Source organism: Sus scrofa, chromosome 14, assembly GCF_054392235.1.
Source record: "Sus scrofa isolate SSC_HxYL_T2T_F1_AM1 chromosome 14, Sscrofa_HxYL_maternal_Yorkshire_Landrace_v2.0, whole genome shotgun sequence".
In the NCBI taxonomy this organism is placed as follows: Eukaryota; Metazoa; Chordata; class Mammalia; order Artiodactyla; family Suidae; genus Sus; species Sus scrofa.
In genome coordinates, this window is record NC_139396.1 from 113,122,623 (window position 1) to 113,146,239 (window position 23,617).

The 23,617-nt window shown below is 41.8% G+C and overlaps 3 protein-coding genes across 4 annotated transcripts in view; 2 read left to right on the plus strand and 1 right to left on the minus strand.

Moving 5' to 3' along the window:
• The window catches only part of ALOX5 (arachidonate 5-lipoxygenase), a 47,954-nt gene extending 41,902 nt beyond the window's left edge, over positions 1-6,052 (minus strand). Inside the window, exon 1 of the mRNA XM_021072736.2 lies at positions 5,801-6,052. Coding sequence (XP_020928395.2) covers positions 5,801-5,950 — 150 coding nt within the window. The 5' untranslated portion in view covers positions 5,951-6,052. The remainder of the gene's footprint in view (positions 1-5,800) is intronic.
• An 87-nt stretch (positions 6,053-6,139) lies between these two features.
• The window catches only part of OR13A1 (olfactory receptor family 13 subfamily A member 1), a 41,740-nt gene continuing 24,262 nt past the window's right edge, over positions 6,140-23,617 (plus strand). The window contains exon 1 of the mRNA XM_084996638.1: positions 6,140-6,204. The gene's annotated coding sequence lies outside the window, so the exon portion shown is untranslated. The remainder of the gene's footprint in view (positions 6,205-23,617) is intronic.
• LOC100152956 (olfactory receptor 6C74) overlaps positions 6,178-23,617 on the plus strand; it is a 76,508-nt gene continuing 59,068 nt past the window's right edge. Inside the window, exon 1 of one of the 2 annotated variants that reach the window (XM_013983472.3) lies at positions 6,178-6,204. The gene's annotated coding sequence lies outside the window, so the exon portion shown is untranslated. The remainder of the gene's footprint in view (positions 6,205-23,617) is intronic. The other variant, XM_021073091.2, reaches the window with a different exon arrangement.

Below are 23,617 nucleotides of genomic sequence, written 5' to 3' on the forward strand. Positions count from 1 at the left end.
CAGAAGTCTCCTCCTAGTGCCCTGTGGTCAGGGCCTTGGTCCTCAGTGAGAGGACCTGTTTCTGCGGACAGAGGAGCCAGCCTGTGTGCTAGGTCCCTAACAGGTGTGCAAGCACATCTGTTCTGCCAGATGCTCCATCCTGCAGGTGAAAGAAGCTTCCTTGCCCTCCAAAAGTATGTCTTGTGAGAGAGCAGGGGCCACAGATGAGGTTACAGAGAGCCTTGATTCCCAGGGCCCATGGGACCTCAGGCAGAGGGCCTGTCCATACCTCTGGGTGCTGATCCCTGGGGAGAAAGTGGCAGGGCCTGGGTACAGAGTTGGGAGAAGTGCCCCAGTGAGGGGTTGGATGACCTGAGGAGCTGGGAGGAGGGGGAGGAAAGGAAGGACATAGGTCTTAGTGGGTGGTTTCCAGGGGGTGGGGAGAAGGGAGAGCCCTGAACTGAAGCATCAGGGGGCCAGGACAGGAAGATCTTGATGGAACAAGAGGCTCAGTGCCCATCTGGAGAAGCAGAGTGGAGACTGGGTGGTCCAACCCCATTCCAGGTCCCACTGCCATGGGGCTCTGCAGAGATCATGGCCTTCCTGTGGGGCCAAAACAGAAATTCCCATTGAGGGCCATGAGATTCAGAAGGCGAGGTAAGCCTGGGTGTCAGGGCAGGTTGGCCAGCCTCAGGGGGCCTTGAGGTCACATCCCAGCTCCAAAGTGACAGACTATAAGCCTGTGCAAACTGCTTCACTCCCCGAGGCTCTGTTTCTTCATCTATCAAGGGGAGATAACGCTTAGCGTGGGGACTTTTGAGAAATCCAAACAACATTATGTCTGAGTGGGCCCCTTTCTCCAAGGGCTCAGGCTGCCAGCTGCTGAATGCATCAGAACCACCTGGCCTCCCTCCCTGACTCCTGGGGGTCAGCAGACCCCACATCGCCTCAAGCAGCCCTGAGCTGGTGTGGGCCCCATGCCTGACTGCACACGCCAGACTGAGTAGCCAGAAGTAGAGATGAGAGGAAGAAACTGAGCACCTAAGCAGAAACATCTTGGCTCAAAACCTGGAAGTAATCTCTGTGAGAATAGAGAAGGGGCTTTGAGGCCGAGTAAGAACAGAAGGTGTTTTTGTTACTGGCAGTGCAGGCTGAGCAAAGAGAAGTCAGTGCATGGTGGGGCCTGGGACCAGCCCAGGGCGGTTTCTCCAGGGGAAGTGGCTCTGAAGGGCTGGAGGGGGCTGCAGGTGTCTGGGAGGTTGAGGTCAGGAAGGCTGAGGTGAAGCAGAAGAGGAGGGCTATTCTTAAGTAACAGGGGCCATGAGCCTCTGCGGTGGCCACTCTCATGCGAGGGAGGAGCCCAGGACCTTGGACCATAGAGGGAAGGAGATGGGGCTCAGGGAGTCTCTCTAGGACTGGGCAATTCTCAGAGGAAGGGCCAGGTGTCCAGCTGGAAGATGGAGCAGCTTCTCTGAGGGAGGGGAGGACAGAGTCACCCTGTGCACACCTGGGAGGCAGTCACTGGAGAATGGACCCACTATAGGTCCCTCTTTCCCAGCAGTCGCTATAGGTCCCTGGCAGAGGGTCCTGGAGTTTCACTCGGGATGAAATCACTGGACACACTTACAGGGATTCAATCTGCCATCTGATGGTCTTTGGTAGGGGCAGAGGGACACGCCCACCAGTCCAGTGTGTCTCTGGTTGGCCCTGGCTTCAGGCCCAATGCTACAGGAGGTAAACCAGGGCCGGAGGAGTTCAGTCCCACCTAATTCAGGCAGTCTCAGGGACAGAGTCTGGTGACTGTGGCTCTGGCATCCAAGGGAGTCACTGCTGGAAAGTCAGAGAGGATAGAGAAGGGTCTCTGAGAAGACCTCAGGGTCCCATGTGTCAAACAGCAGTCAGGTCTCAGGAAGGCACAAAGAGCTACAGGGCGTGAAGACCTTCCTCCTCCCTCTCCCTGGGCCAGTACACTGGATGGATGCTGGGTCTGTGGACTATTTGCCTTGACATATTAACATCACATGTCCGTCCTGCACGATGTACAGTCTCAGGAGTAGATGGCGCATAATAGATGGCGCAATAAATACAGCCCGTGTGCCTGGCTAAGTGAATGATTATTTCATTTCACAGATAGAAACTGAGGCTTGGAGAGGTCAGGCAGCTACCATGCTAGTGAGTTCTTGGTGGCTCCACGATTAGAACCTACCCCTGGGTGATGGCCCAGCCTGAGGTGCTCTCACTGCTCTCCCCATGGCCATTCTATGGGAAAAGCCTTGGATGGGGAGCCAGGGTCTTGGCTTTGAGCCCTGGTTCAACTCCTGCATGGAGTATGAAGGGGCAACGTGGGGTGGGGCAGGGGACATGGAAAAGCTTCCTGTGAGATGGCATTTGAGGCAGCTCTTGAGAGTTGGCAAGATTTCAGAGGTGAGTTGAGTGGAGAGGAGAGGGGATGGGTGGGGCATTTGGGATCCAGAGAACAAGAGAGCACAGAGGTGGGGAATTTGTCTATTGGAGGAGGCTGGAGCATGGAGTTCCTTGGCATAGAGGTGGGAGGTGCAGTGGTCAGATGCTGGAGAGAGACAGGAAAACATGGTATTCACCAGCCTCATTTCTCAGAAGCTCCAATTTGCAGATTTTGACGGTTGCTCTCAACTCTATTGGATACTTGGCTTTAAAGCTTTTGACTAGTTCAGAAAAGTGTTAGTTGGCCAGTTTTTGTTTGATCTTCATTTCAGCATTTAAAGAAAGGTTTCACATGTCTCTGCCCCAGATCCCTGTTGGGGCAAGGACAGAGGAGAGTCATGATGTGGCCCAGCCTGGACTGCCTACCTCGGATAGGGCTAATGAGGGGCTGGTGGCGGGCAGGGGAAAGGAGGGGGCTGAGGGGCAGAGAGAGAGGAAGATGATGAAGGGGTGGACAAGGGAGAGACCAGGGCAATGGTTAGGGAGACTGAGGAAGCAGGGGGTGGCTGGGGGAACCTGCAGACAAAACAGAAGAGAGAAACGGGGGGCACTGGGGAATTGTGGGCAGTAGGGCACGGCAGAAGGTAGAGGAGGAAGAAGAGGCAGGATGTAGGGAAGAGATGGGACAGAGAGGGAAGGTAGGGGATAGCGAGAGTGACACTCACAAGGAAATATTTATTCTTCAGGATTACTGAAGAATTCTTACTTCTGAGAAGGCAGTATTCTAGAATATGTTCTTCATGAATACATTATAAGACTGAAAAGATTTGAGAAGTAAGGATAGTTTTAAGACTTGTTCACATTTACTGAGTACATTTGAGGACACTAAATTAAACATCACTCTGTTGCCCTTTGCTTTTCTAAAAGTGCTGCCAGGGAATGAAAAAGGTCAAGTAAGATTTCCTAGATGTCTTCAGATCTGTGAAAGTCACCCCATTCACTTGAATTACTTTAAATCAATAGAATCAAAGAAACAAATCAATTTGCTAAATTTGCCTAGACTTGGGCTAGTGTCTGGGCTATGTCGGCCCACAGCCAGAGCTTTCCCAGCAGACAGCTTGATGGTTGACAAGAGAATCTCACCAAGGAAGATCTCTGATGCCCAGTCTTGTCCTAAATCACTCTGCAGAAGTCTGATGAAAATAACCAGGGATGTGTGACTCCATTTGTTGAGAAAAAAATTAGTCTTGTCCATCATAGGACTGAATTTTGCATAGGAGGAGTGTGGTTAACTGGAAATGACTGAATTGGTTGCTTAGAAATAGTCTTTATTGTTGTTAACATTGCTGTTATTATCTATTAATAATTGTAAAACTTTTTGGCTAAAATGAGATAGCCTTATCTTCTCCCTAAGCATTTCCTCTAAGATTTCTCCTTTACCTTAAGCAAAAGGGACAGATTGTACTTAAAGAGACACTGGCTGGAATGAGGAAGTAGCTCTGGGCTGTGCAAGACCAAGTGTGGAGTAACTGCATCAACAGGAACTTTCTCAAAAGTTAATTTTTTCAAAGAGCCTTTAGGAGTCAGATGAATCCTCTGCAGTGGCAGCCCCTCCCTACCTGCTGCCTCTTACCTCAATGGAAATGTGACATGCAAATCTCTCCTGAAATTTGCTTCTGGAACTCTCATTGAGGTGTTTAATTATAATGTCATTTGAATGAATTCTTAGGGCGGGGAAATAACGTACAGAGGGATGGTTTCACCCTTCTTCCAATGACCCTGTTATGGGTCAAAGCACAGTGTCTCCTCTCCAAGAAGACACACCTTGGCGTGAACACAATGAAGTGTGTGGTGTGTGGAGAATGGACCCACTGGGGACTGCTTATAAAGGGGAAGGAGTCTACCCCCCCTGCCAGAAGTGTTGGGGGAAATCCATGAAACAAGGATAATAAATGTGGGTGCTTCAGAAATGGGTGTCATCATCCCAAATGGATAACTCATTAGCCTTCCTATACCACCATCCTCTGGCCAGTTCCCTGGTTGGGGAAACCAAACAATAGGAGTTTGTTCTTATACTCAACATCTAACTCTTCTAGAAGGGAGCTGAAGTCAGCTTAATGTGTTAAACTTGGCCAAGTGCCAGGTTGGTTTATAGCAAGGTTCTGAGACTGTTGGGTAGGAATCAAACCCACTTAGTTTATAATCTGGAAGAGGAGTAGACTATTATTTGCTTACTTTAGGCTCTGCAGACCTAAAACATCGTTCCCAAATTTTTATCCAACAAGTATTTGGTTGAACCATATGGAATTGCCAATTTTGTTTGTCAACAATAGTCAACTATGAGCAATTCCTTATGGTTCAAACTAATAATCAAGGAAGTGGTGAAAAGACAGCCTTTTGAAGTCTAAATTTTTGGGGTCCAGTTCAGGAGCTGAGGGTAGCAGAAGGGAACAGATATTTCCTGGGCACCTGCAGTGCTTTGGGACTATCCCAATAGTCATGCTAGTGGACTGGGCACGTCCCATTAAACACTCAGGGAGGAAATGACCCGCCATGCTCATGGAAAAAGCCACAGGGCTCAAATTCATGTCCAGGTCAGCATCAGGAGCCCACTTCAGAATGAATCTACCTGTGCATGGGCTCACAGCTTCTGGCACCCCAGACTAGAGGTGCCGTAAGCACTGGCTCCCTTTGCTCCTTGAACTCCCCCAGCTCCAGGGTCTCTAGTGAGGATGCGAGTGGAAAAACCCTCCTTGGTCTTCTCCTCTGAGCCCTCACACCCTGGGTGGAAGTGTTCCCTGCTGTACACTCTGCTGGGAGCTAGTGACGACCTCTGGGGTTGCAAAAGACTTCTCCTGGCCTGGGTTGTCTTGTTCTTTTTCTCTGCATTCCTCTGGGAACCTGTCCTGAGAATGTGAGCTGCCCAGGTGTGGAGACATAAGCTAGTGCCACTCTGGGCCACCAGCTGGGTTTGGGCTCATCCGGGCTCCTGGACCAACCTGAAGCCAACCCTTGCACTTTACATTTGGGGAAACTGAGGCCCAGAGATGGGAGAGAGTAAGCTAGAGGTCAGGCCCAGATGGAACTCAGGCCTCTGGACTTCCAGATCTGCATGTTCTCCTGAGATTCTGAGGTACTCCGAGGTGCCATGCGTGGAGCCCTATGAGGTGGGGCACAAGAAACGCTGCTCACAGCACTTGCCCAGTTAAGGGACCTTTCAGAGGCTCGAGGAACCCACTGGTAAAACGGATAGCAAATCTTGCACCGTCTCCTACTCCCAGGGGAGAGGCACGGCGCCCTGCTGACCTCACCCAGGAAGACCTCCTCCCCAAACTTGGGTCCCAGCTGCCCGGACGGCTCCTGGACAAGCCCGCACTCGGCCCCAGCTGCCCAGCCCATCGGGGACACGCGTCCTCACCGCGCCGCGCTCGAAGTCATTGTAGAAAGGCTTGTCCAGCAGGTGCTTCTCGCTGCAGCCCGCGGAGCCCACGAGGCTAAGGTAGATATAGTCGTCGGTGCCCGCAAACCACTGGCTGCCGGTGGCCACAGTGACGGTATAGGAGGGCATAGCGGCGGGCAGCGAGGGTCGTGTGCGCAGCGAGCACTGGCAGCCTCGACGTGCCGGTCCGCGCGACAGCACCTAGCCTGCGCAGCACAGCTGCTTCCTCTCTCCGCTCGTCGGGCGCCCCTGCAACCCCCGCCCGCTGGGCCCCGCCCCCGCCCCGTGCCTCTGCCCCCGCCCCCGCCCCGTGCCTCTGCCCCCGCCCCGGCCCCGCCCCGCCCTCCTGCCCTTCTGACCTCGCGGGCCGGACCTCCAAATCGGTAAGGGTCACCCATTTCTGCTTCTCACCTCCTCCGCTTGGCTTCTTTTTAGCAGTCAAGGGACTGGGGTCACCTCAGCTGCTATCCCCTCCTCCCGCCGTTCATTCATTCATTCATTCACTCAGTTTCTCATTTATTGTTTTCACTCTTCACCCTTCCTTCCTGCCTCGGCTTCCCTGACTTCCCTCGGTGCCAGGTTCCTATGAAACATTAGGGCTCCAGGACTCCTAGAAAACCAGACATAGTCCCTGCTCCCACTGAGTTCCCAGTGGGAGTGGGAGGCCACGTGCTTGGGGAAGTTACCCGCTCTGTGATTACTTAGAGCAGGGGTGTTCTGGGAGTCTGCAGCGGGAAGAAGAACCCACCTGGGGAGTTAGGAAAGCTTTTGGACGGGGCCACACCTGAGCTGGTACTCCGGGACCTAGAGACTTCCGTGGGCATTGGCTTCTTCCGCAGACTCGGCTGAATGTCACTCCAGGCTGAGGGCAGTGGGCACTGAGGTGAGTCAGATGCCAGCCACGCTCAAGCCTGGAGATTGTCAGTGACAGGTAGGGTAGCCAGAGAGAGGGAAGCCAGGAAGAGGAAACTGGAGTCTGGAGATCTACAGGGTTGTCTGGAGGAGGTCTGAGCGCTCCTAGAGGCGAGGAGTTGAAGAAACCTGAGGGTTGGGAGGCTGGGTGTGTGAGGGGAAAGGAATTAGACTTGTTCCGAGATGGCTCATGGGAGTGGACCCATGCATGGCAGGAAGTCCTAGGGAAGAAGATGTGGAGTTCACAGAAGGATGCTCCAGGAGTTACAGCCAGTACTTGGGAACCCCGCTGCCTGGTGGAGTAATTGGTGGGTTTTCTAACTGATGATGGGCAGAGGCCTGGGAGGGATGGTGGAAGGCTTTGTGCACGAGAGGGAAGCTTCCCTCAGGCGGTAAGCTTTCCAACTGCTGTGACATGTTCCCCAAATCTTCTATATTCGCCTATACCTCCCCCACTCCCTCTCCGTTACCGGAACTGCGTCTGACTGTGGTGCACATTCAGTAATGTATTGATCTAAATTTAAAAATAAGTTAATTCCATGCGAGATGGTGGTGGGTATGTCAAGTCACCTGTTTTGAAAACCTGGGCTCCTTCTGGTGGCAAATCCTGCTTCCTCCTCTGCCTGGCAGGACCACCACTCTGGGTAGAGAAAGAGTACCTGCCATTCTCTACAGATGGGAAGTGAGGGCAGAGTTCAGTGGGACTGATTTTATTTATCAAAAGACAACACCAGAGGGATTCTCTGGGAATCAAAGTGTAGCACGTGAAAGACTCTGGACACAGTTGAGATAGGGTAGATGAAGATGGCACAAAAGTGGGATCCAGGCAAAATATGTATTCCAGGAAACCCTGGAGAGGGTGTGAAGGATGGCTATAGAATTGCCCTTTGAATCTAAGAAAAAAACGGTTATTGTTTTCCTAAAGAAAGGAACTACATTTTGTCCTCCCATCCTGTCCTCCAATTCTCTAGCTAGGCTTATTTCTTTTTAACGTAGGTGGGATCATCTACTCCCTTCAAGTCCATCATCACTTGCTCTTCTTTCGGTTGTGCCCTCCTTCCTCTTTCTCCTTCCTTTCTTCTTTTTCACAGCTTTGCTGAGATGTAATCACCATGCCATACAATAATTTAAAGTGTACAGATAAAGGGTGTTTAGTAATATTCAGAGTGGTGAAGCCATCACCACAATCAATTTCAGAATATTTTCATCACTCTATTACCAGTCACTTCTCATTATCTCCCTCATCTTTCTAGTCAGGGCAAACACTAATCTATTTTCTGCCTTTATAGATTTATCTGTTCTGGACATTTCATATGAATGGAATCATACAATATGTGACCTTCGTGACTGGCTTCTTTTACTTAGTATACTTTTTTTTCCCCCAGATTCATCCATGTTGCTGCATGTATCAGTACTTTATTCCTTTCTGTTGCTGAATAATATTCCATTTTTATGTGTTTATCCATTCATTGGGTGATGGACATTTAAGTTGGGGCTATTATGAAAAACAATGTTTTGAACATTCCTGTATAAATTTTTGTGTAGACATGTTTTCCTTTCTCTCGGGGAGATAACCAGGAGGGAATTGCTGAATCATATGGTAATTATGTTTAGCATTTTGAGAAAATGCTGGTTTGTTTTCCAAAGTGGTTGTACCATTTTACATTTTCATCAGCAATGTGTAAGGTTCCATTTTCTCCATATTCTTGCCAACACACTATATTCTTTATGAAGGGTATCTCATTTTGATTTGCACTTCCCTAGTGGCTAATGATGTTATCTCATGCTACTGGCTACTAGTATATCTTTGAGAAATATATATTCAGATCTTTAAAAAATTTAGCTTATTTATATCTTTATTATGATAGAAGGCCCTGATCAATTCTATTATTTACAGATTTTTTGTTGCTTTGATGGGTTGTCTTTTAATTTTTTTATGGTTATGTTTGAAACAAAATTTCTGATTTTGAGTAAGCCCTGTTTACATATATTTTTTCTTTTGTTGCTTGTGATTTTAGTACCATGTCTAAGAGACTGTTGCCTATGCTAAAGTCACAAAAACTCACTCCTATGTTTTCTTCTAAGAATTTTATCATTTTAGTCTTAATTTAGATCTATGATCCATTTTGCTAATTTTGATGGATGCTGTGATATAGGGATACAAGTTCATTATTTTGGGTGTGAATGTCTAGTTGTCCTGGAACCATTTGTTGAAAAGAAGATTCTTTCCACACTGAATTGTCTTGGCACCTTAGTAAAAAGTGAATTCACCATAAATGTAAGGGTTTATTTTTGGACTTTGACTTTAATTTCATGGACCAATATGTGTATCATTTTTCAGTGCCACACTGTTTCAATCATTGAAACTTTATAGTAAGTTTTGAAATCTGAAAGTATGAATCTGCCTTTGTTCCTTATTTTGCAAGAATGTTTTAGCTATTTTGTCTCCACTGTATTTTCATACAAATTATAGAATCAACTTGTCAATTTTTGTAAAAAATAACAGTAATCTGGGATTTTGGATTTTGATAGGGATCTTTTATTTTTTTTTTTTTTTTTGCCTCTTTGCTCTTTTTTTCTACACCGCATGCTCTCTCTCTCTATTTTTTTTAGAGTTCCCTTATTTGTGTGTTAAATCTCTCATATACATCTTCCTATTATCTGCTTTATTCCACTCATGATTTTTACCTCTTTGTATATTTCTTTTTTTATTGTTATTTCCCCAACACAATTTTTTTTTCCCATTGTACAGCATGGGGACCCAGTTACACATACATGTATACATACTTTTTTCTCCCATTATCATGCTCCGACTTAAATATCTAGACATAGTTCTCAGTGCTACACAGCAGGATCTCATTGTTTAATCCATTCCAAAAGCAATAGTTTGCATTCGTTAACCCCAAGCTCCCAGTCCATCCCACTGTCTCCCCTTCCCCCCGGGCAACCACAAGTCTATTCTCCAAGTCCATGATTTTCTTTTCTGTGGAAAGGTTCATTTTTGCTGTATGTTAAAGGGAAGCCTCCTGCACTGTTGGTGGGAATGTAAGCTGGTACAACCATTATGGAGAACAGTATGGAGGTACCTTAGAAATCTATACATAGAACTACCATATGACCCAGCAATCCCACTCTTGGGCATATATCCCAACAAAACTTTCCTTAAAAAAGGCATGCACCCACATGCTCATTGATAGGGATCTTCTTAAAGCTGTAGATCAATTTGGAGAATATTGATGTCTTAACGATATTGTCTTTTAAACAAGGGATGTGGGATATGACTTTATTTAAATCTTTTCTAATTTATTTTAATATTTTGTAGTTTTCACTGCACTTTATTTCGCTAAATTTATTCCTGAATATTTTGTTATTTTTTATTTATTTTATCTTTTATTAATTATTTTTTCCTTAAATTTTTCATCTACTGTTTTTATTTATATATATTATTTATTTATTTTTAAATTACTCAAATGAATTTATCACATCTGTACTTGTATAATGATCATAACAATCTGATTTCACAGGATTTCCATCCCACAGCCCAAGCACATCCCCCCACCCCCCAAACTGTCTCCTCCGGAGACCATAAGTTTTTCAATGTCTGTGAGTCAGCATCTGTTCTGCAAAGAAGTTCAGTCTGCCCTTCTTTCAGATTCCACATGTCGGTGAAAGCATTGGATGTTGGTGTCTCATTGAATGGCTGACTTCACTTAGCATGATCGTTTCTAGGTCCATCCATGTTGCTAAAAATGCTGGTATTTCGTTCTTTTTGATGGCTGAGTAATATTCCATTGTGTATATGTACCACCTCTTCTTGATCCACTCCTCTGTCGATGGACATTTAGGTTGTTTCATGTCTTGGCTATTGAAGAGTGCTGCAATTTATATCGGAGTACATGTGTCTTTGTGAGTCATGGTTTTCTCTGGATAGATGCCCAGGAGTGGGATTGCTGGATCAAATGGTAGTTCTATGTTTAGTTTTCTGAGGAATCTCCATACTGCTTTCCACAGTGGTTGCACCAATTTTCAATCCCACCAATAGTGTACTAGTGTTCCTTTTTCTCCACACCCTCTCCAGCACTTACTGTTTGTAGACTTTTTGATGCTGGCCATTCTGGCTGGTGTAAGGTGGTACCTCAGAGTGGTTTTGATGTGCATTTCTCTAATAATGAGTGATGTTGAACATCTTTTCATGTGTTTTTTGGCCATCTGTATGTCTTCTTTGGAGAACTGTCTGTTTAGATCTTGTGCCCATTTTTGGATAGGGTTGTTTGTTTTTTTTGTATGGAGCTGCAGAAGGTGTTTATAGATTTTGGAGATGAATCCCTTGTCCATTGATTCACTTGCAAAGATTTTCTCCCATTCTGTGGGTTGTCTTTTAGTGTTGTTTAGGGTTTGCTTTGCTGTGCAGAAACTTTTCAGTTTGATTAGGTCCCATTTGTTTATTTTTCTTTTTATTGTCAATACTCTAAGGGGTGGATCTGTTATTTTTTCTTGAAGGAAAGCTATAGATATGTCTATATATCCAGCTTTATCAGGACATAACTGACAAAAACTGCATATATATAAGGTGTGCAACCTGAGGTTTTTGTGTATGTATACATTGTGACATGATTACCACAGTCCACTCAATTGACACATCTATCACCTCACATAGGTATTGTTTTAAAGTTTCTTTGGTGTAGTGATAGCAGTTGAGATCTACTCTGCTAGTAAATTTCGAGTATACAAAACAGTATTATTAACTATAGTCACCATACTGCACATTAGATCTTCAGGAACTTATTCATCTTATATACCCTTTGACCAACTTCTGATTTTCCCCACCCCGCCTCTGGTTTTGAGTTTGACTTTTTAAGATTCCGTATAGAAGTGAGATCATACAGTATTTGCTTTCTATGTCTGACTTATTTCACTTAGCATAGTATCCTTCAAGTTTATTCACCTTGTCACAAGTGGCAGGGTTTCCTTTTCTATGGCTGAATAGTATTCCACTGTGTGTGTGTGTGTGTGTGTGTATCACATATATATCATACATTTTTAATTCATTTATCCATTAGAACTTAAGTTGTTTCCATATCTTGCCATTGTGAACAATGCTGCAATGAACACTGGTGTGCAGGTGTCTCTTCAAGATCCTGATTGCATTTCTTTTCAGGAATATGAAGGAAGCAATCACACAGACGTGGGATTACTGGATCATATGGAAGCTCTATTTCTAATTTTTTGAGGAACCTCCACAATGTTTTCCATAGTTGCTATACCAATTTACATACCTGCAATGTACAAGAGTTCCCTTTACTCTCCATCCTGGCCAACACTTGTGATCTCTTGTCTTTTGATAATAGCCATCCTAACAGATATGAGGTGGTATCTCATTGTGGTTTTGATTTGCATTTCTCTGATGATTAGCGATGTTTAGCACCTTTTCATGTACCTGTTGGCTATTTGTCTATATTCTTTGGAAAAAATATGTATTCAGAACATTTGCCTATTTTATTTTATTTTATTTTTGCTTTTTAGGACCACATCTACGGCATATAGAAATTCCTAGGTTAGGGGTTGAATCGGAGCTGTAGCTGCCAGCCTATGCCACAGCCACAGCAGGGAGCTGCATCTGTGACCTACACTACAGCTTATGGAAACAATGGATCCCTGACCCACTGAGCGAGACCAGGGATTGAACCTCATGGATACTAGTCAGATTCATTTCTGCTGAGCCACAATGGGAACTCCTTTGCCTATTTTTAAATTGGGTGTTTTGTTTTGTTTTTGTTTTTGTTGCTGCTGAGTACTATGAGTTCTTTGTTCCTTGTATAATTTGAAGATTAACTCCTTATCAGATATATGGTTTGCAAATATTTTATCCCATTTAGTAGATCGCCATTTCATTTTGTTAATTGTATGCTTTGCTGTGCAGAAACTTTAGTTTGATCTAGTCCCACTTGTTTATTTTTGCCTTTTACCCTATGCTTTTGGTGTCATACCCAGAAATCACTGCCAAGACTGATGTCAGGGAGTTTTTTGCCAGTATTGTCTCCTAAGAGTTTTGTGGTTTCAGGTCTTAACATTTAAGTCTAATCCATTTTGAGTTGATTTTGCATATGGTATAACAATTCAGTTTCATTCTTTTACTTGTAGATATCCAGCTTTCTCAGTAGCATTTATTGAAGAGACTGTTCTTCCCCATTGTGTGTTCTTTGCACTCTTTTCATAGCTTAGTTGACTGTATATATGTGGGTTTATTTCTGAAACTCTTTATTCTCTTCCATCAGTCTATGTGTCTGTTTTATGTCAGTACCATACTGTTTTGATTACTGTAGTTTGTAATATAATTTGACATCCAGAAGTATGGTGTCTCCATCTTTGTTCTTTTTACTCAAGATTGCTTTGGCTATTCATGGTTCCCTAGGAATTTTAGGTTTTTTAAAAATTTCTGTGAAAATTTTTTTTTTTAAGAATTTTGCCAGGGATTGAATTATCTATTTCTTCCTTTAATTCTTTCAGTTTTGGCTTTATGTATTTTAAGATATAAGTGCATATGTTTCTAATTGTTACATCTTTCTGATGGATTATCCTTTTTAATCATTATAAAATGTCCCTGTTTAATACTACTTTTTTTTCTGTCATAAAGTTGATTTTGTCTGATATTAACATCACCACTATAGCTCTCTTGTAGTTACTGTTCACATGTTATGTATCTCTTTCCAGCCTTGTACTTTCAAAGCTGGATTTTTTTTTTGATTTGTTGTATTTTTGAATCTAAATTGTGCCTCTTGTAGAAAGCATATAGTCCGACCTTGCTTTTGGTTTTAACTAGCTTGAAAATCTCTTCCTTTTGATTAGATTGTTTAATCCATTTATTTTTAATACTATTACTGTCGGGGGCTGGATTTATGTCTGCAATTTCACTCCTTATTTTCTATAAGTTTTGTGTCTTTTATTCCCCCTTTCTTCCTCCATTACTGATTTCTTTTAATTAAGTAAGTATTTTCTAGAGGAACATTTACATTCGTTTAATTTTTTGGGGGGAGCAATATTTTGAGTTATTTTCTTAGTGGTTACTGTAAGATTTACAATGTAAAATGTAAAACACATTACATTTTATATATTATAGACCCAGTGATATAATTATGTATATAAGTCATGTGCCTTTTAAATCAGTTAAGAGAAGAAAGGAAACAAATACACAATTGTATTGAATTGTATTTTATAATAACCTGTGTTATTACATTTACTGGTCATTGTTTTTAGGAGTAGGTTCAAATTTGTCTGATGTCACTCGCTTCACCCTTTAGTGATTTCCTTTAGTGATTCTTTTAAGGTTGCTTACTAGCAGCCAATTCTCTCAATTATGGTAATATGGGGCTGTCTTTATTTCACCTTCATTTTTGAAAGGTTGTTTTGCTGGACATTTGATTCTTTTTATTATTGCGGTAAAGTACATAAAACAAAATGATCATTTTTAAATTTCTATTTTTCTAGAAATCATATTTCACAAGAGTTTTTTTATTGTGGTAAAATATGTATAATAGAAAAATTAGTACCAGTTTTAGGAGTACAATCCTAAAATACTAAAATGACCTTAAGTACATTCATAATGTTTTGCATCTATTTCCAGAACTTTTTCAATTTACCAAACAGATACTTCGTACCTGTGAAAATAAGTAACTCTCCAATTCCCCCATCCATAACCCCTGGCAATCACCAATTTATTTTCTGTCTTTATGAATTTGGGGTACTCTAGGTACCTCATATATGTGAATCATACAATATTTGTCCTTTTTCTTACTTAGCATAATGTCCAACATTTTGTAGCTCATTAAGTTCATTCCTTTTTTAAGGCTGAATAAGATTCTCTCTGACCACATTTTGTTTATCCATTCATTAAACATGTCTTAATGATGAACATTTGGGTTGTTTTCACCTTTTAGCTATTATGAATAATGCTGCTATGAACACTGATGTAAAATATGTGTTCAAATCCCTGCTTTCAGATTTTTTGGGGGGATGTGTATACCCAGAAGTAGAATTGCTGGATCATATGGAAATTATATATTTAGTTTTTCTTGAGGAATCACCACTGTTTTCCACAGTGGCTTCACCTTTTTACATTTCCACCAGCAATGCACAGTATTCTGATTTCTCCAGATCCTCACCAACACAGTTATTTTATGTTGTTTTGATAATAGCCATTCTAATAGGTGAGGGGTGATAGTGATTAGTTGTGTTAAATACCTTTTCATGTGCTTGTTGGCTATTGGTATGTCTTCTTGGGAGAAAATTCTACTTAAGTTCTTTGCTCAATTTTGAAATGTTTTGTTAATTTTTTGTTATTAACAAAAATTAAGTTATTAAGTTGTAGGAGTTCTTTATGTAATCTGGATATTAATCCCTTACCATATATATGATGTGTAAGTATTTTCTCTCATTTTATGAATTGTCTTTTCATTATGTTAACAGTGTTACTTGATACACAAAAGTTTTGAATTTTGGTGAAGTCTACTTTATCATTTTCTTTTGTTGCCTGTGCTTTTGTTGTCATATTCAAGAAATCATTTGTCAAATCCAATATCATGAAAAATTTCCCTTGTTTTCTTATGAGAGTTTTATAGTTTTAGGTCTTGAGTTTTGGTCTCTGATCCATTTTGATGTAACTTTTCTATAGAGTGTAAGATAAGTGTTTAATTTATGCCAGTATCATACTGTTTTGATTCCTTTGTAATAAGTTTTAAAATTAGGACGTGCGATGCATCCAGCTTTTTCTTTTTCAAGATTATTTGGCTATTCAGGGTCCCTTACCATTCCATATGAATTTTAAGATGGACTTTCTGTTTCTGCAAAAAAAAATGTTGGGACTTTGATAGTAATTGAACTGAATCTATGCATTGTTTTGGATAGTATTGACGCCTTAACAATGTTGAGTCTTCCAGTCATTAACATGAGATGTGTTTTCATTTATTTGTCTCTAATTTTTTTCAGCAATGTTTTGTAGTTTTCTGTTAACAAATGTTTTATCTCCTTGGTGAAGTTTATTCCAAAGTCTTTTATTTTCTTTCTTAAATTTAAAAAATTTTCTTTTTAAGCCCATGCCCATAGCATATGGAAGTTCTCTGCCTAGGGGTTGAATTGGAGCTGCAGCTGTTGGCCTATACCACAGCTACAGTAATGCCAGATCTGAGCCACATCTGACCCTACACCACAACTCATGGCAATGCCAGATCCTTAAACCACTGAGTGAGGCCAGGGAGCAAACCTGCATCTGATGGATAGTAGTTGGGTTCTTAACCCAGTGAGCCACAATGGGAACTCCCAAGGTATTTTTTTTTTATGCTGTTGTAAATGGAGTTGCTTTCTTAATTCCCTTTTCAGATTGTTTATTATTAGTATATAGACATGCAACAGATTTTTGTGTGTTGATTTTCTATCCTGCAACTTTGATGAATTTGTTTATTTTTATTTTTTTCTAACAATTTGGGTCTAGAATCTTTAGGGTTTCTACACATAAGATCATGTCATCTGTGATGAAAGATAATTTTACTTCTTCCTTTCCATTTGGAGGCCTTCTATTTCTTTTCTTTGCCTAATTACTTTGGCTAGAGCTTCCAATACCATGATAAATGGATGTAAGATTCTTGGCTGACTCTTTCCCCCCCAGTACTTTGAGTTTCCATTCCATTGCTTCTTGGACTATCTTGTTTTTAGTGAGAAGTTAGTTGTTACCCTACTGAGGTTTCTGTGTGTGTGATAAGTTGTTTTCTCTTTGCCTTTCAGCATTTTGACCATGATATCTTTGAGTGTGGATTTCTTTTTGCTTATCCTTTTTGGACTTCATTAATATTTTTCATCAAATTAGTGATCTTTAGCCATTACTTCTTCGAATATATTTTAAAAATTTTTTATTAAAGTATAATTTATTTACAGTGTTGTGCTAATTTCTGCTACACAGTAAAGTGACCCAGTCATACACATATATACATTCTTTTTCTTATATTATCTTCCATCATTGTCTATCCCAGGAGATTGGATATAGTTCCCCGTGCTATACAGTAGGACCTCATTGCTTATACATTCTAAATGTAATAGTTTGCATCTACTAAACTTAAGCTCCTAGTCCATCCCACTCCCTCTCCCTGCTCCCTTGGCAACCACAGATCTGTTCTCTATGTTTGTGAGTCTGTTTCTGTTTTGTAGATACATTCATTTGTGCCATATTTTAGATTCTACATATAAGTGATATCATTTAGTATTTGACTTTCTCTTTCTGACTTACTTCACTTAGTATGAGAATCTCTATTTACATCCAAGTTGCTACAGGTGGCATTATTTTGTTCTTTTTTACGGCTGAGTAGTACTCCATTGTGTATATGTACCTCATCTTCTTAATCCATTCATCTGTCGACGGACATTTAGGTTGTTTCCATGTCTTAGCTATTGTGAATAGTGCTGCAGTGAACACACAGGTGCATGTATCTTTGAGTTATAGTTTTGTCCAGATATATGCCCAGGATTGAAATTGCTGGATCATATGGTAGTTCTATATTTAGTGTTCCGAGGAAACTCCACACTGCTTTCCATAATTGCACCAATTTACATCCCCACAAACAGTGAAGGAGGATTCCCTTTCATCACATCCTCTCCAGTATTTGTTATTTCTAGACTTATTAGTATTAGCCATTCTGACCAGTGTGACTTCTTTGAATATTTTTTCCTGTACATTTCTCCTCCTCTGCTTCTAATGCTCCCATTGGTATATATAGGGATACTTAATGATTTCCCATATTACTCTAATATTCTGTTCACTTTTATTCATTATCTCTTCTTTTTCTTTCAAAAATTTTACAATCTCTGTTGGTCTGTCTTCAAGTTCTTTGATTATTTCTTCTGCTAGCTCAAGTACTCCTGATCCCCTCTAGTAAAATTTCTTTTTTGATTATAATACTTTTTAACTTCAGAATTTGTGTTTTTATTAATATTATCTAGTTGACAAGACATTTCATCACGCCTTCCTTTTCTCTTTAAACATGGTTTCTTTTAGCTTTTTGAATGTATTTAAAATAGTTGCTTCGAAATTTTTGTGCTATGTCTTACATCTGGACTCTTTCAAAGGCAGTTTCTGTTGCTTGCCATTTTTCTTCTGTATGGGTCACACTTTACTATTTCTCTTCATGTTCAGAACTGGATGTTATAGATAATTTTTTTTTTTTTTTGCAATTCTAGATACTCATTTTTGCCTGCCTCCCCTGACCCCCACTGCCAAGTTGTCATTTGATTGTTTATTTTTTTATTGACTTGACTGGAACATGTAGTGAAGACTATTTCACTTGCAATGTAAAGGGGCTTCTGATATCTCTCCTCAGGGCCACATCCTTGGGCGTGTGTATTCTCAAGCTGGGATGACAAGGTTTTTAGCAGTGCTTTCTTTGGCTGTCTCTTTCTGTGGTCTGTTAAATTTTCTGCCTCTTTTGACATCACACTCCACTATTAGCCTTTACTAATTACTGGCTAATGGCGCCGTTGTTTTTGACAGTACCCTGAGGCATAGTTGCTCCACAATCTGACCTAAAGAAATTTGGACCCTTTACAAGAGTAGTCTTTGAAACCTGTGTTTGAACTTTGTTTTAACCTTTGTTTCCTTCCTAGATTTCTGTTGCACATTTCTAATTTGTTTATGGTTTGGATTGTTGCTGTCATTAAGCTGCCATCCTCTTTTTGATTGCTTGCTACCAAAATTTCCACTGTTTTTGATGGCATCCTTAGGGTTAAACTTGCCCATGCTCTCTTCCAAATAAAGTCAGTTCCCTTGGAGAACCACAGAGGTTTTTTCCCTATGTCTTGCCTCTCTCTGTGGGCAGGTCCTCCATGCCACTGCTCTGCACCTGAGTTGGAGACAGTGGCATGCTTTTCTCAGATTAATTCCCTTAACCTTATTTATGAGTGAGGCAGTAGCCCTTGTTCTTCTGCCTCTTCTGGGATAGAACTGTCTCTCTTGGCATGGAATCTCTACCCTATGAGTAATCTGGGGTGAGGGCTTCAGGGCCCATTCTTCTTAGCCTGCTGCTCCTTGGATAGAATTTGTGTCCTAAGAGTGGAGATTGAGTGGAAGAAAGGAGCTTCAGACGTTTTGGCCAAGCTTGCCTGGAATAGAGCTTCTGCAATGTAGAGCCCAAATGGATGAGAAATAGTAGGTTTTTTCCCCTCCCAGGGTAAAACCACAGACCTAGACTGGGAACTGGGGAACAAGGGAGCCCTATCTTCTTGGATGCACATCCCCAGAGCTGAGTTTCTGTTTCACTGTGGACAGAAGGGAAGGAGGAAGTGAGTCAAGGCGTAAATGCCACAGACTCTCACTACTCTTACTGAGATTAGTAGATTTTCTTGGATAAATGTTTCTTCATTTGCTGTGTATGTTTAAGACAATTTCCACTCACATTAATATTTTTTGTTTTATTTTTAATTTTTATCAGTTATAGTTGTTTCTCTCTGGAGGATGTCTGAGAAGCTCCTCATGCCATGATTCTGGAAATTTTTTTTGTGTCATTTCTTCCTAGTGCTTGAAGAGTGAATCCCATTTTTAAAATATAAAATCCTGTAAGGAAGCTGATAAAAGCAGAGATACTCCAGCTGAAAATAAAGTTTACTAATGTAGGGGATAGACGTGCTGATAGATTGGCTTTTTTCTTCTTTCATCCCCTCCCCTCACTGCTATTCTCCAAGCCCATGGTGCAGGTGAGAACACATTTTAAGAATCATTTGCCTTTAGGATAAATCATTCACTTTGTACGCTAGCCCTTCACGTCTTGCCCTCAATGAGGGCCAGTGAAGGGCCAGTGATGTGATGAGAAACCACCATTTCTCATCCAGTGAGTATACTTCAGATACTCACTCCTTTACTCTTCCCATGTGTATCTGAAGAAGTTCCTTCAGAGAAATAAAACCAGAAGGATATGTGTACATATGAAGAGATTTATTGCAAAGATTGGCTTATATGATTATGAGAGCTGGTTAAGCAAATCTGAAATCTGGGGTCCAGGCTATCAGGAAGGATAGGCCGGAAACTCTCAGGCAGCTAATGCTGCTGTCCACAGGAGGAATTTCTTTTTCTTCTGGGAAAACTCATTTCTGTTCTTAAAGCTTTACAACTGACTGAATCAGGTCCACCCAGATAATCCAGAATAATTTCTTTTACATAAAGTCACGTGATTATGGATATCAATCCCATATTTAAAATATCTTCAGAGTTCCCATCGTGGCACAGCAGAAATGAATCCAACTAGGAACTATGAGGTGTGAGTGCAATCCCTGGCCTCGCTCAGTGGTTAAAGATCTGGCATTGCTGTGAGCTGTGGTGTAGGTTGCAGATGTGGCTGGGATCCTGTGCTGCTGTGGCTGTGGCATAGGCTGGCAGCCATAGCTCTGATTAGACCCCTAGCCTGGAAACCTATATATGCCGCGAGTGCAGCCCTAAAAAACAAAATAAAAAAAATTAAATTAAACATCTTCACGGAAATATCTAGATCAGTGTTTGATTGAATAACTTGGTGCTTCAATCACATCTAGCCACACTGACACATAAAATTGACCATCACCCAATGCTTCACCTACTGTGTTCTTTAATAACCACTCTGTATCTTTGCATCCCCATGAAATCCTGGCTTATTTCCTTCACTTGGTATGGAGTACTCCTATCCTTCTTCCCTGTCTCCTACCTCCTCCTCCAAAAACTGACACAAATGTTATTTCTTCCCTGGAGTCCTCCTTGACTTCCACAGGCAGAGTTAGTTGCACCTCTTCTGAGCTCCCACAACTTTTGCTCATGCCATATTTTGGCATATTGCCTGTCTCTTCCATCAGTATTTTGTTTCTGTCTCCATCTCTCCCAACATATTCTGAAGGCAGAGACAATATCTTATTCATGTCTCGGTTTCTAGCACAATGCTGGGCACAGAGAAACTGTAGATAGTTCCTAGGTAGGTTGAGTTACTGAAGAGCCTGACAATTGCTAGGAAAGTATGGTTTTTGTGGTTGGCGAAGCAGACAGGTTGCATGAGCCTAAACTCAAGAGAATAGCTCTAACTTCCCCTCTAGCTGGTCATGTGATGACCTGAGTCATGGAATGGAAGTTGTGGCATATTCACAGGAAGCCCTGAAGCCATTGCATTCATCATTGAAGCAGGACCAGTGTCCCTCTCCCATAGGACAGCACAGCCCTGATGTCCTGGCTGTCTGGGGAAGTGACTGGGACGGGTCCTTCTAAGCAGTCCTTTTCCTCTGGAGGGTGTTTTGTAGCACCATACTTTCTTTCGTCTGCCTCCAAACATTTATAGTTCATGTCAGTTTCTCCTAGCCCATTTGCATAGTTAAACAGAATTAAAAACCATCTGCCAATGAGCACTAAAAAGAAATGCTCATTCATTGGGGAGTTAGAAAAAGGAAGAAAAATAAATCAGTTGTCCATAACCCCATCCCTCCACCCCTGTCTTAGGACAGATGACTTCGTTGTCCTCTCTGACTTCCCCTCAGGGTAGGTGTTACCAGCTCCTTCCAGATCCATTGTTTATTTAGTTGCCATTTGTTACAGTCCGGGAAGAATAAGAGGAATAAGACTAAGTCTTAAGAAGACTGAGTGTCTTTGTAATGATTCTGCTGAAATGATAATGATGAAATGTCTATTGCAGAGTTTTCAGTCTGTGATCAGAGCTCAGAAACTTTTGGATCAGTATCTCTCCTCCCCACACCTTCTCCCTTGTTGTGCTTTTCCGAATAACATCAGACTTTTGCTGATTGATCCTGTCTCTCAAGGCTGTTACATAAGAAGTGGGGTGGAGCACCCCACACTACATTACCTGGGTTTATGTTCTCCTAAAACCTAGGTTTACTATCTGTGGCTCTGTAACACTTTATATTTTACTTAGGAGAACAAAGCTAATGAACGTTCTTTTCTTTGGAACTTCTTGATGAAGTACATACTTTTTGATCCATGAAGGAAAAGATTCAAATACACTTGTATTTGTGATTAATGTCTTTTCAAAAAGCCTGTCTCATACCCAAGCTGAAACACATCTGATATTTTTCATCCCAAGATCAGATCATCACAAGAGATTATCTCCACGAGCTCCCGTTGAACAAACACAAGAGAAATAATTCACTCCAAGAAGTCTAAGTGTCTCTGTCTTTCCTCAAAGAGTCCTGCCCCAATGCCATCTGAAAGGGCCACTGGCTTTTCGTTCTCCCTTCACACCCTTATGAACTTTCTTCATTGCACTTACCTGATATTGTCTTCTATCTTTCCTTGTTTATTGTGTATCTCCCACGAAAGGCTGTGCACTCTAAGATTTTCCCAGTTCTCTTTACTTTCACAGGTGTAATCTCCACAACAAGAACTAGTGACATGTAGGTAGGTACTCTGCACTAAGAAATTTTACATACTCTATCTCATTTATTTTTATAACACCCCTAGGGAGTAAATATCATTACTCAGTTTTACCGAGAAGGAAGTCTGAGTTCAAGTATCTCTTGAATGGCATTGTATGTCTGTCTCAAGTATGGGGAGAATGCAATAAGTGTCCAAGAAAGTGCCACTTAGAGTGAAAAAAATCTTAAAGAAGGAAAATGGTCCTCTATGATAAAAAATACTTGAAAATGTCAATCATGTGTGTGATGTTAGCTAAACTTTATTAGGAGCTGCATGTTGCCAGACATTGTACTGAGCACCTCATTAGGGCACATACTATTCTGACCCTCATTTTACAAATGGGGAAACTGAAGTAAAGAGGGACCAAATAGCATTCCCAAGGTCACATAGCTAGTGGGCGGTAGAGCTGGGATTTGAATCTTGGCAGTCTAACCACAGGGCCCTAGCTCTTAATGGAATATGTGGTGAGAAGGGACGTATGATTTGCAAAATAAATGAAAAAGAATATTTTCCTTTCAAAGAGTAGATTTAGATTTTGAACTTTTTAAAACCATGAGACTAATGATAATAGTATCAATTAACATTGGCATAGCACTTCATGAACTACAAAGAATTTTCTTGCAACAGGACTTCATTGTGCTTCTCATGATGGTTTTGAGGGGCAGGAGAGGTGAGTTTTAGTTGTTATTCTAAGCTGACAGTTGGAAAGGAGAAGCTCAGGAAGGTGCAGTGACTTGCCCAGTAAGTCTGTCCCATGAGGAGACCATGATGGCTTTTCTTCATCTTCTCATCTGTTCAGGAATGTAGGTCGGTAGTGTTTCACACCAGACACCACGTCTCCAAGGCCAAGTCTGGAGCCACAGGTCCTGCTTGGGGAGAGGGAAGCCTGAGATAGGAGTAGAGAAGGGCACACCTTTCTCCTTATTCAGCTTTGGGAACAAACACTTTACATCTTTGGTGTTTGAAAGCTGGTGTGGCCAGAGCCCTGCAGTGCTGTGCTGGTGGCAAAGTAAAGAACCCTTTCAGAGTGAGTAGGGAGGAGGTAGGTGCATGATTTGGGAGACTAACTTTCCCAGTTTTTACCTCAACAGTAATCCCTTAAGTGGGGGTGGCAAAAGGGACAGACCATGGCGGGTGAATCTAGGGTGCCATGGGCCAGAAAGTTTACTCACTAAGCCAGATCCCTCTTGGAGGTGTCAGAAATACCTTTGAGACTTCCTGCCATTTGAGAAGAGGCTGAGTCCATCACCACCCTCTGGGTTTTCAGCATTGGGATTTGTACTTTGTAGATGGTTAATAAATATTGAATCAATGAATATGCTTCTTATTTAAATCTTGATTTTAGTTTTCTGGCAAACCCTTCTGTCCTCTGGTTATGCTGCATTTTGGCACCTCTCATTTAATATTGTCTAGTAAATGCTTATATTTTACTTATGAGCTAGTAGGCTGACTACAGAACATACTAAGTC